Source organism: Dasypus novemcinctus, chromosome 4, assembly GCF_030445035.2.
Source record: "Dasypus novemcinctus isolate mDasNov1 chromosome 4, mDasNov1.1.hap2, whole genome shotgun sequence".
NCBI classification, from domain to species: domain Eukaryota; kingdom Metazoa; phylum Chordata; class Mammalia; order Cingulata; family Dasypodidae; genus Dasypus; species Dasypus novemcinctus.
In genome coordinates, this window is record NC_080676.1 from 114,156,703 (window position 1) to 114,175,432 (window position 18,730).

Sequence of the window (18,730 nt, forward strand, 5' to 3'; positions counted from 1 at the left end):
ATAAATGCAAATTCATCCATTCAAGTAACATTTAAGAAATACCTACTATGTACAGACAATCTGCTGGATGCTAAGGAATATAATAATGAATAAAATATAGATTCATAAAACAAAATTCATAAAAATTGTGAATAAAGTACCATACCTTTGTTATCTACACAAATGAAGAAAAACTATAAAATAGATAATCCAAAGGATAAGCAAGGGATAAGGTAAAGAAGGAAGAGAAGGAGGAAGAAAGCAGAAAGGGGAGGGAGAAAGGAGAGAGGAAAAAAGGCAAGTTGGAAGATGAATTCTAACATCTGTGTTAATTATCATGGCTAAAGACTTGATTTTTTTTTTCAACTGAATTATCAGATATCTGTTTACCTAGTAAAATAGGCAAGAATTCTTGCTAGGTCCTAAGTACTACTGACATGCTCAAGTCTATGTTTTTGATATGTAGCACCTTACCAAGTATAAATCTTCAATACAGTAACAAGACTATTAAATTATGTACTAACATTTTCAAAGAGGTTTCCTAAAATTATAAAGTTTACAATGTTTCTGATGACATAGCTAAATTCCATAAAGGCAAAAATTGAAATAAAATAAAATAAAATAAAATATAGCTCTATTTTACAACTGAAGAAACAAAAGCCCAGGAAAAGTAGATAATTTGCCAAAGGGTAAATTAAATAATTTGTCCAATGAATCAGTTATGGAATCAGAATCAGGATCTAATTCAGTTCTTAGGGACTTCTTAAACCTGGGAGAGGTAAAAGAGAGCAAATCTATTATTCTAGCCTCTGAGCTTGGTGATTCATTCTACAACTAAACCAGCTGGTAAAGCTCTTTTCTATACTGGGCTAAACCTCTGTTCAACAGAAGAGAGGTGAGATAGCCCATTATCAACATGAATTTGGAAATGAGAATTGTCTTGGAAATACAGAGAGACAGCCATTGAAAGGAAATGGTTTCTTCTGATACAGTTTTCCTCCGAGTATCAGAGGAAAAGGCCACACTCCTGCCGGACAGAGGCAGGGTTTCCACTATGCACAGTCACTAATCATTAGTGATCATCCCAAACAGGGTTAAGAAATAGAGTATAAATGGCAGAAGAGGGCGTTCTTTCATCTCTCCAGGCTTGTCTCTCGAGCTGGACTTTATCCCCCCTAAATTCCAGATGTATTCAAAGGGGTTATATAACAAAGAGAAAGGTCAGAGGTGGGAGTGTGAGACAGTCCTTGGTCACAAGCCAAGGAAAAACAAACTCAGACTTGCAAAAGTTAAATTGGTTATTTATTAAACAAATAATTACTGACCATCTTCTGAATGCTAGACATTGTTCCAGGTACTTAAGATATACCTGATATTAAAAAAAAGAAAAGAAATGAAAACAGACACAGAAACTCTGCCCTTAATAAAAGCTTACATTCTAGAAGCTGAAAACAGACAACAATAAGAATAATGAGTAAATTATAAGTTCTACAGTATGTTCAAAGGTGATTAAGTACTATGGAAAAAATAACAGAATACAAAGAGGCAAGGAATGGAAGGTAGGGGTAGGGTCACGGTTTTATACAGGTTGCGAAGGTAAAAACAGCCTTAAACAAAAGGAGCTCACACTTGTTACTCGTTCATAATCACAGCTCAATACAACTATGTATTGAGTGTAAAGTTAACTTGGCAAACTTCTAAAGAAACCAAAATTATAAACCAGTCCATAATGTGACCTTCCCAGAAATTGAAAGTACTCACTTCACTCTCAATACTTACGTTACGTTATTTCTGAGTCTCTGATTGCATACCAAATCAGATAGGCTGAGATGGAAGGAACCCTGTAGTACTGAAAAATTCTAAGTATTTTTGTACTAGTAATAAGTAACAAAATAGGAATTGTGGACACTCTGATATACAGCCATAAACTTGGTATTAGACAGACCTCAGTTCAAGTCTGAGATTTGCCACTTCTAAGATCTGACCTGCAAGACATTACTTAACTTTTCAGAATCTCATCAGTAATTTGCGGATAGTAACAAGACCCATCCTATAGGGGTGTGGTGACAAATAAGACAATGCAAGTAATATCCATGGTGCCTACTGTGCTCAAGCAAAAGCTAATCTTAGTACAGCATGTGGTAGTTTGGAATTTATACTCCCAGAAAAACAGTTCTTAAATCTAATCCATTCCTGTAGGTATAAAACTATTTTAAGTAGAACTTTTTGAAGAGATTACTTCAGTTAAGGTGTAACCCACTTCATTCAGGATGGGTTTTAATCCTATCACTGAAGTCCTTTATAAAAGGGATGTATAAAAAGAGAGAGGAGAAAGCCATGGCAGCAAGAAGCTGAAGGGAAGGGAGAGAGCAGCAGACATGGCGTGTGCCTTGCCTTGTAGCAGAGGAACCAAGGATCATCAGCATCTGGTCTTTGGGAAGAAAGCATCACCTTGATAATGCCTTGATTTGGGCATTTTCTCAGCCTCAAAACCATGAGCAAAAAAATTCCTATTGCTTATAACCAGATCCATTTTATAGTATTTGCTTTGAGCAGCCTAGGAAACTAAAATACAGCATACATTCAAGACAGGGAGTCCAAGAGGTGAGACCAAAGAGACCAGCTGGTGACAATGGAAGAGGATTAATGGACTCAGTTTTGGACATGGAGGCAAGGGGGCTCATCTCCTAAGGAAATGGTAGTTAAAACTATCAGAACAGATGAAAGAGCCCAGGGAGAACACAAGAGGGGAAAGAAGTGAGGGACAGATAAACAGAGAACTCCAAGAAGCTCTGAAGAAACCCTTAAAATTGTAGTCAGGAAGAGAAAGGGGACTAAAGAAGTGGCAGAAGTAGCAACAATTTCCAGAAGATTACGAGAAGAAAAATATAAAATATAAATGTATTTATATTTTATATATTAAAATATAGAAGTTTTATAAAATAGAAGTATCCTTTTGATAATACCCCCAACTTAAGGATCTCAAAATTAAATGCTCTCAGCTTTTCCCAAGCCCTGCAATAACCACTTCTTTGAATTTATATATACCTCTCAATTTTTCAAAGCTATTTTACCCTATCGTTTATCTCCACACTGTCTCTGCAAGTAGAGCATGTAAAAGTTATCTAAGGTTACAGTGTTAATAAGAAGTTACTCAACATCAGTTTCACGGAAAGTTTTAACACAGTGGTTTGTAATAAAAATTATTATTTAAAAGAGTACTTTGAACCCTTCCATTTATCCTAAAATTTATGCACATTTAAACATACCCACCAAATCAGGTAGCCCCCTCTGGCTCATATTCAGTGAGCTATCTTGGACATTTTCTCCTTGATTTAGGCCCATCACAATCACAACCTAGTTCCTATACCTAATAAAAGGTAGATTAATTACATTATGGCATGTAGATTAATTAATGTCATTAATTGTATGCTGTTGATAAATCTAACTATAAGGTTGATAAAAATCTAACCATGCCTTGTTTTTGCTTAAAATTCTTAGACAGAATCAAGTTCAAACTCTGCAGCATCTTCTCCTGTCACAAACTTGGAATTCCCCCAGCCTTACCTGACTTATCTCTACTACCACAGTGACAAGACCCTAACTTGCTCATATAATTTTTCTTATTTCCTCTACTACAGCTACTTGTCTTAAGTCAATGCTGTAGCCCAAGTATCAAATGTGCCAGGCACAGGAGGGATCTTTCTTTACCAAATAAAATCACCTAAATATGTTCTCTGATCCCCCACTTGCTAAGGAAATGTTAAGTCAAACTAAAACACACAACCTTAAGTTGATAAGGTACTGTAGTGAACTTAATTTATATAAATCTTCACATTAAAGTAACAGTTCGACATTAAAGAATATAATTAAAATCACATATCTAATCAAATTGGATGGAGTTTTCTGCAAAAGCTTACACATTCATTGTTTCAACCTAACAACAGTGGGAAAGGATTAAAAAACTAAAATAAATTTGAGTAAAAAAAAATGAAAGGAAGATATATAAGAGAGCCAAAGGCCCATTTTATATAACTTAAACTGCCAGTAAAGCAAAGACTTGTATCCAGAGACTAGCATTTGCTTCAAAAGTGATTATATGAGGCTATCTTATCTCAGGGCTCCTTTTTTATGTAACAGATATACATCAGAAATATAAACAGCATGATACAAGAGTGTACTGAACATACACTCAGAAAACATTTGAATCTTTTGTGACATTACTGCAATCATTTAAACATCTACATGACAGGTCTAAACATCCTCATATATCAAATAAGGAAGACAATGCTTCAAATGAGATAATTATATAAGAGCTATTTATAACTTCAAAAGTATACAAGTCTAAGATAAAATATTTAATTAAAAACATTTAAAAAGTTTGACACATCGAAACCAATAATATCTAAAATATTTACAACTACATGGAACAAGCTCTAAATTTTAAAAGTATTATGAACATATACATGACAAGAGGACCGGAAAAACTGTTTTATTATATAAGTGTAAGGATGAAATAACTTACCAAAAAAAGTTTATGACAGAATGAAAAGAGTTACCAAAAGAAAACATGGTGTAATTTTTAATTATTTAAATGAATTATTTCCTGACCTTTTAATTCAGATTGTAGAGCCCAACAGAACATTATATCCAAATCACTACCTACATTTATTAAGCACCAGACTTGGTGGTCATATGCTACCTCTGAAGCCTTGATCAAGACAATTTCTTAGTGTCAGGTTTTCATTTCTAAAATATAAGGGGGTAGAATTAGAATATCTGTAGGCAACTTTCTATTCTCAAATTCTGTGATTCTTACTATAACATAAGCAAGAAGCCAGGGGGTAACAAAAGAAATGTAAGACATTCATTCCAATTCTGCATACAGCATGTCAGATTATCCTCACTAATCTGTATGTACAGCTTACTTAGGAAATTAAGAACTCAGCAGTTTCTATAAATGGTCTAAAAATTCCAGTTACATGTATTTAGACCAAGAAAGATGACTATTAAGGATCTGTTCCCTCACTGAAAAAATTCATAGCAGAGATGAAATACCATGTCATAATATGGTTTACTGGGCAACAGACTGATGTATAGTAAGCATCAATCTGCATTGCTTAGACTGACATCTGAGTCCCTTTTTAAAGACTTGGCCATAACAAATAATCATTTACTAATAAATTCTAAGTAAATCTTTGATAGGCTTTAAAATGTGAAGTTGATAAAACAGAGATGGGGAGAAAAACTACCAAAGATAGTGTTTTTCTGTGGAAAGAGATGGTGGGATATCAACAGAGTTGTCAGGGAGCTTTGAGGATTTGTTACCTATTTCTTTAAAAAAAAAAAAAGAAATGTGATGACAACGTTAATATTTGTAAAAACCTAAGTGGTGGGAACATGGATGTTTATTATAGTTTTCATTTTATTTAAATAATTGTAAAAATATTTAATTCTAAAAATAATTTTTATTGTTTCCAATTGGGATATTATAACTCTTGCTGTCAAAATAATTTCAATTAAATTAGTCTTAATTTTCTACTTCTTTTAGATGGGCCATTCTTGAAATGATGCTTATAAAAACCCTAGAACATACAAATTCCTTCAAAATCCAGGCAAATTTATCTCTTCCAAAAATTTCCACCTTTTAATTCTTGCGAAAAAACAAATCAATGAATTCATTATTCAATTCTTGGCATATTCTATCTTATACTATTTCATCAAGTAGATGCTACTTGGAATAAATAATAGGAGCACAGACAATGCAGATGATAATATGTAAGGGTTAGGGCCTGATTCGGGCCCAGATATTTACTGATTACCATGGTTTGACAGACCATGCATTTGTGCCTAGAACAAAACTGCTTCTTATCTGGAAAATAAATTGCAGGGAAGCAGATGTGGCTCAACTGATAGAACATCCACCTACCATATAGGAGGTCCAGGGTTCAAACCCAGGGCCTCCTGATCCGTGTGGTGAGCTGGCCCATGCACAGCACTGCTGTGCTCAACAAGTGCCATGCCACGCAGGGGTGTCCCCCATGTACGGGAGCCCCACACGCAAGAAGTGTGCCCTGCAAGGAGAGCCGCCCCATGTGAAAAGCGCAGCCTGCCCAGGAGTGGTGCTGCACACCCAGAGAGCTGACACAGCAAGATGATGCAAACAAAAAAGAGACAGATTCCTGGAGCCACTGAGAATGCAAGCGGACACAGAAGAACACACAAAATGGATACAAGAGAGCAGACATTGGGGGCGAGGGGGGGTGGAGAAAGAAATAAAATAAATCTTTAAAAATAAATAAATAAATTGTAAAAGATTAAAGATTTAAATGTTAAAAAGTTAATATATAGAAGAACTAGAAAAAAAGGTGAATATAATCTTGGAACAGTGATGAAATTTCTAACATTACACTAAAAGAGTGATATATTTGAAAAAAAAATTAATGTCTATACTTAAAAACTACCCCACCCCACCCCCAAAAAAAGACCACGAATAACAATTGAAAGGAAAATACCTGCAACATATGCTACAGATAAAGGGCTGTTACTCTATAAACATTATAAATCTCTTCAAAATTCAGTGTGGAAGTGCACCTATTGCAATAGAAAAACAGGTAAAGGGAATCAATGGACTATTCACACAAGAGTACAAATACCCAAGGAAAAAATTTCTAATCTCTTCAGTATCAAGGAAATAGAAACCAAAGCAGACAGCATTTTCACCTATAACCTGCAAAAGATGAAAAAGATAATGGCTCCCCATTTTTTTTAGGGAAAAAGGTACTCTCATATGCTACTGGCCAGAGTATAAATTGGCTAAAAAAATTCTGAAGAGGTATTTGAAAATACATATCTAACATTTTAAACTTTTTCACACCATTTAACCCAGAATTCCATTTCCAAAGATATTTATAAGGATGCTCAACAAAGTATTGACAATAGTGAACTTTTTTACATATTCTAAATATTTAATAACAGGAGAACGATGAAATATTATACTCTGGTAAATCGATAAAATTGACTACTCTGCTGCTATGAAAAAGATGTACAAAAATGTGTTAATAATGCAGACTGATGTTAATGATACATTAAAGCAAAAAATAAGTGAAAAGCAGCTGTGAAATAGCAGTCTATATCGCATTATCTCATTACTGTTTAAAATTTAATATGAATGTAAGAGATAATATACCAAAACACTAACATTGGTATCTCTGGAGGTGAGAATGTGGGTAACATATGCCTTCAATGTTCTACAATAAACAGCTATTTCATTTAAATACTGTGTAAATAACAACAGTAGCAATAAGACAGCTCCAGTCCTCCAGAGATCCCGGGGAACCAGTGAAAAGAGCTGAGTAAACATTTCATGTCAATACATGAATAAGTGGAGGCCAGAAAAGGGTGCTAAGGAAATAAAAGAAAGTGTAAGGATCTAGAGGAAATTCAAAAAAACTTCCTAAAGGAAGGAATCTCTGAACTGAGTTTTGAAGCACGACTGGGAACAGCCAAAAGAAGAGAAGTGCATTTCTGACAAGAGTCAAGAACTTAAATATTCCAAATTGGCATGACAGGAAGGGAAAGAATGGCTTGTAAAGAGTCTGCATATAGCCGGGCTAAGGTCAAATTATGAGTGCCTTGTAAAATAAGTTTAAATTTTATTCTGAAGGCAATGAGGAAATACTGAAGGATTTAAAGTCAGTTGCATACTAAAAAGATCACTGACAGCAATGTGGAAAATTAGTTAGCAGAGAATATCATAAATTATATCAAAGAAATGTGGGAGAGGAATAATGAAAACCCGATCGAAAACAGAGATAGTGGGTATGAGAAGACAAGAAGAGTGGAGAAGGATACTGGAAGTATTAAGCAGAAATCAAGGGACCTGGGCACGTGAGGCAACGAGGCAGAAGGAGGAGACAGGATTCCTTTCAGCTTCTGACGTGAGTAACAGGAAGGCAGACTCAATTTGCTGGTAGGAAGTCCAGGAGAAACAGCAGGAATGTGCAACATGAAAATGAGAGAGGAAGTTAGTTCAATTTTGGATGTGCTAAGATTGAGGAGTTTGTGGCACAAGGCTATCTAAATGTTGAGGTTGATAGATGAGCCTTGGTCTATCCTGGAAACAGGAACTTGAGAATCATTGTTCAAGTGGTAGCTGAAATCCCAATTTAAAATAAGACTGATCATCCAGGAAGAATATGTAGAAGAAAAGAGGGCTTTTCCCCTGGGATAACTTGGAAGTCAGATGAAAAAAGTATAACTGGCAAAAAGAAACAGAAAAGGAAGAAGTCAGAAAGGCAAAGATAAAAAAAATGTTCAGGAAAAATAAACCAAAGAATTTCAAGAAAAGAGTGGTCGTGTCAGATGATGATGCAAAGTAGTCATATAAGGAAAGTTTGAAAAGATTTCATTGGCTTTAATATCCAGAGAGCATCTGTATTAATCAGCCAAAGGGGTGCTGATGCAAGTTACCAGAAATCTTTTGGCTTTTATAAAGGGTACTTATTTGGGGTCAAAGCTTATAGTCACATGGCCATAAAGAGTAAATTACTGGGAAGCGAACTTGGCCCAATAGATAGGGCGTCGGCCTACCACAGGGGAGGTCCTCAGTTCAAACCCCAGGCCTCCTTGACCCGTGTGGAGCTGGCCCACGTGCAATTCTGATGTGCACAAGGAGTGCCCTGCCATGCAGGGATGTCCCCTGTGTAGGGGAGCCCCACGCGCAAGGAGTGTGCCCCATAAGGAGAGCCGCCCAGCGAGAAGAAAGTGCAGCCTACCCAAGAATGGTGCCGCACACATGGAGAACTGACGCAGCAAGATGACGCAACAAAAAGAAACACAGATTCCCAGTGCCGCTGATACGGATGGAAGCGGACACAGAAGAACACACAGCAAACGGACACAGAGAGCAGACAACTGGGGGGGAGGGGAGAGAAATAAATAAGTTTTTTTAAAACTCTTAAAAAAAAAAAGAGTAAATTACTTCCCTCACCAAAGTCTGTTGCCATGTGCTGGGGAAAGATGGCTGCCAGTCTCTGCAAAGGTTCAGCCTTCCTATTCCTCTTAAGGCTCCATGGTCCCAGAATCTTCCAATCTCAGCTATAGGTTGAGACAAGTCTTGTTTCTTTCCCAGGGCTCATTTCTCTCTGGGCTCAGCTAAAGCCGTAGACTATCCGGCTCATCTCTCTTCCTGGGACCTCTGCTGTGTCCATGGAGCTGTCTCTATTTCTCTATATTCTTCTCCTGTGTGTCTACTTCTGTGTGACAGTCTGTTTTGTCAGTCTACCAAGGGGGCGGGCACTCAAAGCACTCAACTCTAATGATGTGGTTGAATCAAAGCCCTAATCTTAACTTAATTGAATCAAAGACATTTCTGCTGAATCTAATACAAATATCTTTTTTGGAATTCATAAATAATATTAAACTGCTACCGTATTTAGTGTATAAAAACAAGTCAATGGAAGGATTAGGGCATAAGTCTTCTAACGCAATGAGTTAAGTGATAGATGAGAGAGGGAGATATCGTGACAGTGGCAGTAATCCACCATGTACTGCAAACCCAGGGCAGAAGGAAAGAAAAAAGGGGTGGCTGAAGGGAGAGAGGGCTGTTTAGTGTGATAGACAAAATAATGCCCCCTCCAAAGATGTCCAGGTCCTAATCCCTTATGAATATGTTACCTTGTATGATAAAAGGAACTTTGCAGATGTGATTAAGTTAAGGATCTTGAGATAGGAAGATTATCTTTGATTATCCAGGTGGGCCTGATGTAATCACAAGGTCCCCATTAAAGAAAAAGAGGAGTTCAGAGAAGACAGGAGATGATATGATGGTTGCCTGAAGATGGAGAAAGGGGACCAAGAGTCAAGGAATGTGGGTAGCCTCCAGAAACTGGAAAAGGCAAAGAAACAGATTCTCCCCTAGAACCTCCAGTAGGTACTCAGATGGATAACTCCATTTTAGACTTCTGACTTCAGGCCAAAGGATAATACATTTGTGTTGTTTTAAGCAACTATATGTGTGGTGATTTTTTACAGCAGCAATAAGAAACTAATACATTTAGTTTGGTTTGTTTTTTACGTTAGAGAAACTTGAGTATGTTTACATGCTCAAGAAAATATGAGAAAATCTGAAGAAATAAGAGAAGGAAATTTTGTATTTTTGATCATAAAATTTAGTAATAAATTTTGGGATAAAAGTTTAAGTTTATTCTTGTATCCCAGAAGTTCACTCTGTGATAACTGGCCATCTGTATATTGATTTTAATACATTAAAATGGGTTAAATGTTGAAGAATTGAGGTTCACAAGGAAACAGAAGGAGAACATATAAAGTACAGGTATAAAAATTAACTCTGAAAAGGAAAATGAAAGCTTTCACTAAAACAGGAAAGGAAGGAAGAGAAAGGTATCTATATATAGAGCTACGTATGAAATATGAATTGAGGAGGGTAATTTAATAGTCTACACTTTTCCCCTAGGATTAGAGAAGTACCATTTACTGAGTGTCTACTGTATGATCAAATAAATTGATCACAATGATGCAACACAGAAATTATCCAACAGCTGAAAAAGTTCCAAAACTCCTACAGTTTCAGATCCATATCTGTTTAACTCATATTGAAGAACCTGGCAGACATAACCTCAAGTTTTAACATCACTAGCAATATAAGACACATTGATATCATGCTCCCCTTGATATAACACACTGAGAAGAACACCTCTGTGGTATTCTTCTCAGTAATACAACACCTTAATCAAATCATGAGAATACATCCCACAAATAGAAGGGTATCCTACAAAACAACTAGTACTCTTCAAAAGTCTGAAGCAGAAAAGACTGAGGAACTATCTCACATTGGGGTGAACAATTAAGACATGACAAATGAAATAAGTAAGTCTGCTTGGGATCCTGGTCAAGAAAAAGGATATTAGGGAAAAAACTGTAAACTCAGAAAAAAATATGCAGTTTAGTTAATAATGCTGAACCAATGTTAATTTCTTAGGTTTGATCGCTGTACTATGGTCTATTGTACTATGGTCTCAAAATAAAAAGTTTTAAAAAACACTACACTACACTGCTTTAAGAGTAAGCCACTTATCTCTGGGTCTTGACATTTAGTCTATTCAGGGTTAACTAGCTTAGTCGGAAAGCCTAGATTCAGGTTTTGACTGGCATTAACAATCACACCTGTGGTTCTAATGTTGGTGAAGTTCCTGAATTGCCTGGCATCCAGGTTCTGATTCCTGACCTATACAGGTGCCTTACCACTTGATCTCTGACTCCTGCTTTGTCCTTTTCACACATTCTAAATCCAAAATCCAATCCCTGATCCCAACCTCTGGAATAATGTGTTCATTGAGAGAATGTCTTAGTGAGGACAGGGGAGAAATCCAAAGGGTAGAGCTATATTATATTAGATAAACTAGCAAAGTAATCTAAGAATATAAGTGTACAATCTTTCTCTTCTCTCTCACACACACTTCTCATATTTGCAAACACATTTTCATGAAATATAAACATGTAGAGGAATCTCAATGAGAAACAGCAAAGTCTAAAATTTTAAAAATTCTACAGAAAGCATAAAGAGAATACTCGAAATTTTTCTTGAAAAAAAATAAAAGCACAAACTTTTATGATTTTTAAAATCAGCTTTCTCTTCGCTCATTTATTCCAGTACAATAAATAGAACTACCTGCTAGTGTTGTTTATTTCAGAATGATCATTGCCAAGAAGTGATCAAACTACATACTACATTTAGCAAATATTTATTTAGCAGCTATTATGGACCAGGCACTGAAAAGGGTACTTAAAAAGTAGGTGTAATCCTACTTGTTTTCAAGCCCCCTGACAGTTAACTCTGTTCAACACTGAAAGATGTGTACCTATGCCCTTTGACCTAAATCAGTGAAGTCCAACAGAAATAAAATGTGAGCCACATATGTAAGTTTAAACTTGCTAAGTAGCTGCATTAAAAAAAGTAATCAAACTTAAAAAAAAAAAAAAGACTGATGAGATACCTTATTCTTTCTGCATACTAAAATCTACTACGAATTAAACAGCATCTAAATTTGGACTAGCCACATTTTAAATGCTCAGCAGCCACGTATGGCTAGTCCCTACTCTATTGGACGATGCAAATCTGGATGTTACTGACTAAAGAAGAGAATACACTGAGTTATAGAACTGTGTTTCAATTTTACATTGCTAATAAAAGTAATTACCTGTCTCTATGTGGAAATCAGTACACTCTCCTTTCTCTCAACTCTTGTCTTTTCTTTATACAAATCATGCCAGAGATTACACTTTTTAAAAAAAAGCAAAGACTAGGAAAGATTAATTGTATCAAAACCTCCTTCCTTGGAGTGGAAGCCTTTTTGAGTGTTTTTAATTCTTAAAAGAACACATGTTATAATGCTCTTTTATAAAAATCATATACATTTTTAAAAAGCAGACTCAAAGAAAAACATGAGGGGCCACCTATAATGAATGATATTCAAGTTTTAGCAAAGACTCCAGAACAGATCAGAATATCATTAAAACAAACAAATCACAGTCTACACAAACACATCTTAGACTCAGAGTGGATCACATCACTTACATTTAAATAGCGAATGCTTTGGGTTGCTTCAGATATTAAATATGTAACCAATCACAACAAGAAGGGGAAAGAGCTTCAATAGTTTCGTTTAAAGCAAATTTACTTTCCAAATGCACACATACAATTTCTTTATAATGTATAAGTATAGCTTTTAAGATTCATTCTTTATTATATTTTCAATGTTAACAATACATACTCCCAAAAACTTTTCTATATTTTACCCTCAGCCTAATTCCAGAGTAGAGATATATAAAGTCAACATATTTGTAACGTGTAACAAATTCAAGGTCTCTTTATAGGTTGGGTCACTCAGTTTTAAAAGCATCATTTTCACTGCCTCCTTCTTACACTGTGCTTGGCACATGGTATGTTCTCAACTATTTTCTGAGTGACTATCAGGTAACATGTACTGAATATTAACACACCTAGCTTGTCAAAATGAAATGTTAAGAAGTGGACCTTTTCTATTAAAAGGTTTTACTAGAGTCCATATTAAATTGAACCTACACTACAATTTAGAAAACGCTTTCTGTTATTCTCATTTGATTCGACACCTCCAAAACAAAGGTATTATCCACCTGATTTGAGGAAGAAGGGATTCAATGTGGTTAAGTCAGATAGTTATTAAGTAGCGGAGCCAGATTTCAAGCCCGGGTCCTCAAACAAAACCGTGTGTGTTTGTGTGTTTATATGTATGTGTTTATGTGCATATGTGTGTGTAAGTACTGTGCGTGTGTGTGTGTGTATTTTATAGAAGCTATATCCCATGATTTTCTCTCTTAAAAAAAAATCCCATTAGAAAAGCCTCAGAAGAAAATTAAACAGGAATAGTTTACAGTTCCACATACATAAACACACACTACAAATTTTTAAGAAATTCGAACCCATTTTAAAATTAACAATAATAAACTGTTGATTACAGCTTATCTCAAAGGCAACAAGACAATAAGACTGCCTCCGCCTTAAAACACCTCTTTCTCCTGGGACAAATCCAAGTCAAACTGGGAAATATCCCTCGCGGCCTGAAAGAGCCTCATCCTGGCGCAGAGAAAAGAGGTGGCATCCCGCCGTTTTCCTCAGGACGCAGCAATCCCCAACCACCGGACAGCGGCAGGTGAGACGGCCCCAGCCTACCTGACGGGCTCCCGCCACCGCTTGAGCCAGCTGCAGCAATTGGCCATCAGACTGAACATCCCAGGCCGCTCCTCCCCTCGCCTCCCATCCGAGCCCGGAGAGAGGATGGGTCCTGCGCCGCCTCGGGTCGAGTCTCGGGGGTCGCCGCCACTCCGAGACGCCCCAGAGGTGGATGGGCCCAGAGGAGAAACCGGAAGGGACCCGCGAGCGGACAACGACTGCCCTCCTCTTCGTGGTACTTCGACGCCAAAGAAGCAGGTACCCGGCAGCAGAGTTAGCGGAGCGAAGACAGGGAAAAACCCCGTGTCTACGCACTGACGTTTCTCCAGGACGCGGAAGGCCCTCTCCAAGCGCCGCCTATGATTTTCTCCAATCATCACCCGAGGACCCGCAATGGAGGCCTTTGAGTGGCTGAAGGGATCCGACTTCCCGCCCCAGTCTGAGAGGTGGGCGGGAGAAGGGGCGTGGCCTAAGAGAAGTCTGCGCTCCGGGAGGATATTCTAGTAACCAGGCAACGATAGCGTCCAGAGAGAAGCTGAGGGATCCCGGGCAAGGCCTTATCTATCTGTATCGCTGTCCAAAATGTCTTGCCAGCCGAGGGTGCTGCTCCTTCTGTTTCCAATAACCGAGCTGAGATCCAGAGATCTTAGGTCTTGTGTTTTGTTTTGTTGTATACAGCAGGGTTGGGGATCCTTTGGGATTCAGGCAGCTACAAAAACAATACACTGGTGCAATTACCATAAATTAAAGACAAGAGAAAACCTCGTTTGCTAAATTATCTCAATAGTTCTGATGAGAATGATGTATTAATCTGTATAATGTTTATCACTGTCACATAAAATGTGAGATAGAATTGTATGATGTTTATTTTAAGAAGTTTATGATTACAAAAGAAATATCTATTCATTGTATAAAATGTGCAAATACTGTAAAAAAGATCATGATAATGAAAATAGGATCTCAAACTCACCACCCAAAGATAGCGTTTTGATGTATGCCCTTTCCAGGATTTTAGATATATAGACTGCTATATATTTAGTTTCCAGAAATGGAGATTGTTTCCCATCAGCTATTTAGTAACATTCGTTATTTTTTAAAAGATGTAATATCTACATTTCTTTTTATACTGTTTGGAGAAGAAATAAGTACACTCCTATAGGAAAAAAAATGCATGCATGCTATGTAGGGACTTGTGTGTTCAATTCAGTATCCACTTAAACATATACTTTCAAATCTTGGTGAAAGAAGGGAGGAAACTAGGAAGCCCAGTGTATCCAAGGGGAAATAATGGATTGGGACTAAAATCAACATTTAAAATTACTCGGAAGTGGATTTGGCTCAAATTGATAGAGTATCTGCCTACCACACCAGAGGTCCAGGGTTCAAACCCAGGGCCTCCTGATGTGTGTGGTGAGCTCACCCATGCGCAGTGCTGATGCGCACAAGGAGTGCCCTGCCAAACGGGTGTATACCCCGTGTAGGGGAGCCCCATGCACAAGGAGTGAGCCCCGTAAGGAGAGCCACCCTGTGCGAAAAAAGAGAAGCCTGCCCAGGAGTGGCACGGCACACATGGAGTGCTGACACAGCAAGATGATGCAACAAAAAAGAGACACAGATTCCCAGTGCCACTGACAAAAATCCAAGCAGACACAAAAGAACACACACACCGAATGGACACAGAAAGGAGATGAGGGGAGAAATAAATAAATAATAAATCTTAAAAAAATAATAATAATATAAAATTACTCTCTGTCCTTCACTAACTTTGAGAACCTAATTCAAACCCTTGAACACCTTGTATAGTTCACTGTTTCTGGGGCCAATACCCCATCTGTAAAATGCCTACTTTGCAGGGTTGCTAAAATGCTAAATGAGAGGAAAAGCTCTAGTTTCTGAAAAACAATAGATAGCCAATTTTGAAGTTGCTGTCACTAGTCCCAAAAACATTTATTGCCTGTATCCTCCTAACTCTTTCTCCATATTTCAGGGATCTTTTCACCTATATAAATAACCTGTCTTGATAATACCTATTTTCTTTCCAATTTCTCAGGGCTGTATGATCTCTACTGGCATTCCTAACTGAACTTGCCCTTCTTCACCAGTACCAGATGCTGCCATTGCCCAGATCTTCCAGGACGTACATTTAAGTACCTCAAACCTGCAGTGCTACTGAAAAAAGTTAGATAATACCTTCATGACTTTTTATTCCCTCTCCATCATCCCTGTCTTTTCCCACTTCCCAATGTCTTAAGAAATGTATCTCGTCTTTTACATGGTTAGCCACTTTCTTGGGACTTTGACAACCATCATTTCTCAACTCCTTTGAAATCCTGTGTCTTGGTTTGCTAGGGCTGCCATTAAAAGTACCACAGACTGAATGGCTTAAAACAACAGAAGTTTTTTGTTAAACAGATTTCTAGGTTAGACATCGAAGTATGTAGGGGAAATCCTTCCTTGCCTCTTCCCAGCTTCTGGTGAGTTGTCAGAAATCCTTGTGCTTCAATCTCTGCTTCAGTTTTCATATGCCATTCTCTTTTTATGCTATATCTGTCTGTGTCCAATTCCAGTCCTTCCCTTCATATAAGGACAACAGACTATGGTGATTAGGGTGAGTTTGGTCTCATCTTAACTAATAATATCTTCAAAGACCCTATTTTCAAGTAAGGTCACATTCACAGGACTAGGGGTTAGGAGTGAACATACCATTTAGAGGGGCAAAATTCTACTCATAACATTGTTTCTTTTATTATTGCTTAATTTTTTTAGGAGGTACCGGGGATTGAACTACATTCACTGTCCAATGAAAGCTGTTTTTTTCATTTGTTTTTTAGGCGGTACCAGGGAATGAACCCAGAACCTCATACATGGGAATTAGGTACTCAACCACCTGAGCTATATCTGCTCCTTCTTATTTACTTATTTTTAATTTTTTGTTTTGTTTTGTTTTTTTTTTTTAGGTACCCAGGCTGGAGACTGAACTCAGGACCTCATATGTGGGAAGCTGATTCTCAACCACTGGGTCACATCGGCTCCCCTGAGCTGTTTTATTTTTGTTTGTTTGCTCGTTGTTTTGCTTTTGTTTTTAGGAGGAATGAGATTCAAACCCAGGACCTCCCATGTTGGAAAGAGGCACTCAACTGCTTGAGCCACATCCACTTCCTGGGTTTTACTTTTAATCATAGTAAATAAAATAGAAAATATGCTAGTAGAAGATGATATGGAGAAATGTAAAACTGGGTAAGGGAATGGAGCATGATGGGTAGAAGAAGTAATGTTGACATTTTAAATAGTGTAGTCAGGATAGGCCTTACTGAAAAGCAAAGACTTAAAAGAAGTAAAGGATTGAGTCGTGTGGAGTCAGGAGGAGTGAGTGTAAGAACATCACAGACAGACAAATAATAAGTGCAAAGCTCCTAAGGTGGGAACATGTCTTGGATATTAAGGGAAAAGGAGTAAGACTGAAGGAGATGAAGTCACAGAAGTGACAAGAGTCCTGTTGAAGAAAATATGGGGGTTACTGTGACACAGACTGAAATGACTATAGACCAAGAAAGATTTATTGAGCTCTCCCAACAGAGGGGTTCTGAAAAATAGACTTCAGTCCCCCCACCAGCATGGTGGGAGTCTGAAGAGAGATTTCAGCCCACTCCTGGAAGAGGGATTTGAATTCATACAGAACTTTCCTAGGAGGGGAAATGATAGTTGGTGGGAGGGGGTTGAGGGTCCTAGTGAGGTGCAGGGGCCAATAGGAAACCCTAAAGGTGAAAATTTTCCCCGATAGTGATTAGGAGATAGTGAGTTAGGGAGTTATGTTTTCTTGGAATGCTGCAGAAGATGTTTCTTCGATCTGTAGGGATTTTTTCTCCCTATGATATGCAGGTAGGGAAGGTTTCCATTTTCCTTTATTCCCATCTCTATGTGGTTTCTTTGTTTAACTTGTGGGGAAGTGCTGTGCCCTTGGACAGGCAGGCTTATGGGGGATGGGGTTAGCCTTTCCCCAGTGTATATCAGGGGAAACTGAGCTACAGCTTGTTAATTATTGCAAGCCTTTAACAAGTCCAGATTACATAAAGTTGCAAAAGTCATTGTAAAATCTTGACTTTTATTCTGCAGGAAAAGAGCCATTGGAAGGTCTGGGACAGAGGCATGACATGAGCTAACCTGAGCTGAGAAATTTTAGGATTACTCTAGCCTCTAAATTGAGAATAGACTGAAAAAAACGAAGGAGTAGAATCAGGGTCACCGATTATGAGGCTTATTGCAAAAACTTAAGTGAGATATTGTGGTGGTTTGGGACCTTATTATGGAGAAGATAAATAGTTAGATTTGTAATGTTTTGAATTAGGATTTCCTGATTGATTGGATTTATGTGAAACAAAGAAAAAAGGATTATTCCAAGGTTTTTATCTGGAGCAACTTGAAGGTTGACCTGCTATTATCTGCACTGGGAAAGACTTCTTGGAGCAAGCTTTGGCAGAACATTAGGAGTTAAATTTTGGACATATTTTAGTTGTATATTTAAAAGTGCACCAAAAACAAATTTTGGTGGAATGCTGTTGACCAAGTGTTAATCAATATTCGGCTAAAGCTGGATATCACCATAACAGAGTGAACTTATTATTAGATTTTATTATTAGACATGTTAGTAGATGATTTTTTAAAGTTTGACATATGGTGTAGGACATAATTTTCAGCACTGACAATTATTGCTGGCACTTTTTAGATACCTTGTATTTCTTTAACATTTCCATCTTTTTAAAAAAATTCTTTATATTCTTTTTATGACTGGATTGGAGATGCTTTTAATGGATGTTGTTGACCCATGATTTGTTGGTTTTTCCTGCTTATGAAATGTTGAGATGTCTACCCTTAATTCCTCCTCACAAGATGAGAAAATCCCCAAATGGGGTTTTTTACCTAAAACACTCATGGCTAAATAAATTTAAATATTCAATAATTAAATACAGTACTTTAGGCTATTTTGTATAATGTTATGAATGCTAGCACACTAAACAATTC

General features: G+C 37.3%; 2 protein-coding genes across 3 annotated transcripts in view; one reads left to right on the forward strand and one right to left on the reverse strand.

Moving 5' to 3' along the window:
• The window catches only part of ARL13B (ARF like GTPase 13B), a 102,366-nt gene extending 88,174 nt beyond the window's left edge, over positions 1 to 14,192 (reverse strand). The window contains exon 1 of one of the 2 annotated variants that reach the window (XM_023591460.3): positions 13,712 to 14,192. In XM_023591460.3, coding sequence (XP_023447228.1) covers positions 13,712 to 14,088 — 377 coding nt within the window. In that variant the 5' untranslated portion in view covers positions 14,089 to 14,192. The remainder of the gene's footprint in view (positions 1 to 13,711) is intronic. The other variant, XM_023591474.3, reaches the window with a different exon arrangement.
• Positions 14,193 to 16,635: 2,443 nt separating this feature from the next.
• The window catches only part of PROS1 (protein S), a 136,524-nt gene continuing 134,429 nt past the window's right edge, over positions 16,636 to 18,730 (forward strand). Inside the window, exon 1 of the mRNA XM_004446643.5 lies at positions 16,636 to 18,730. This exon is cut by the window's right edge and continues 1,392 nt beyond it. The gene's annotated coding sequence lies outside the window, so the exon portion shown is untranslated.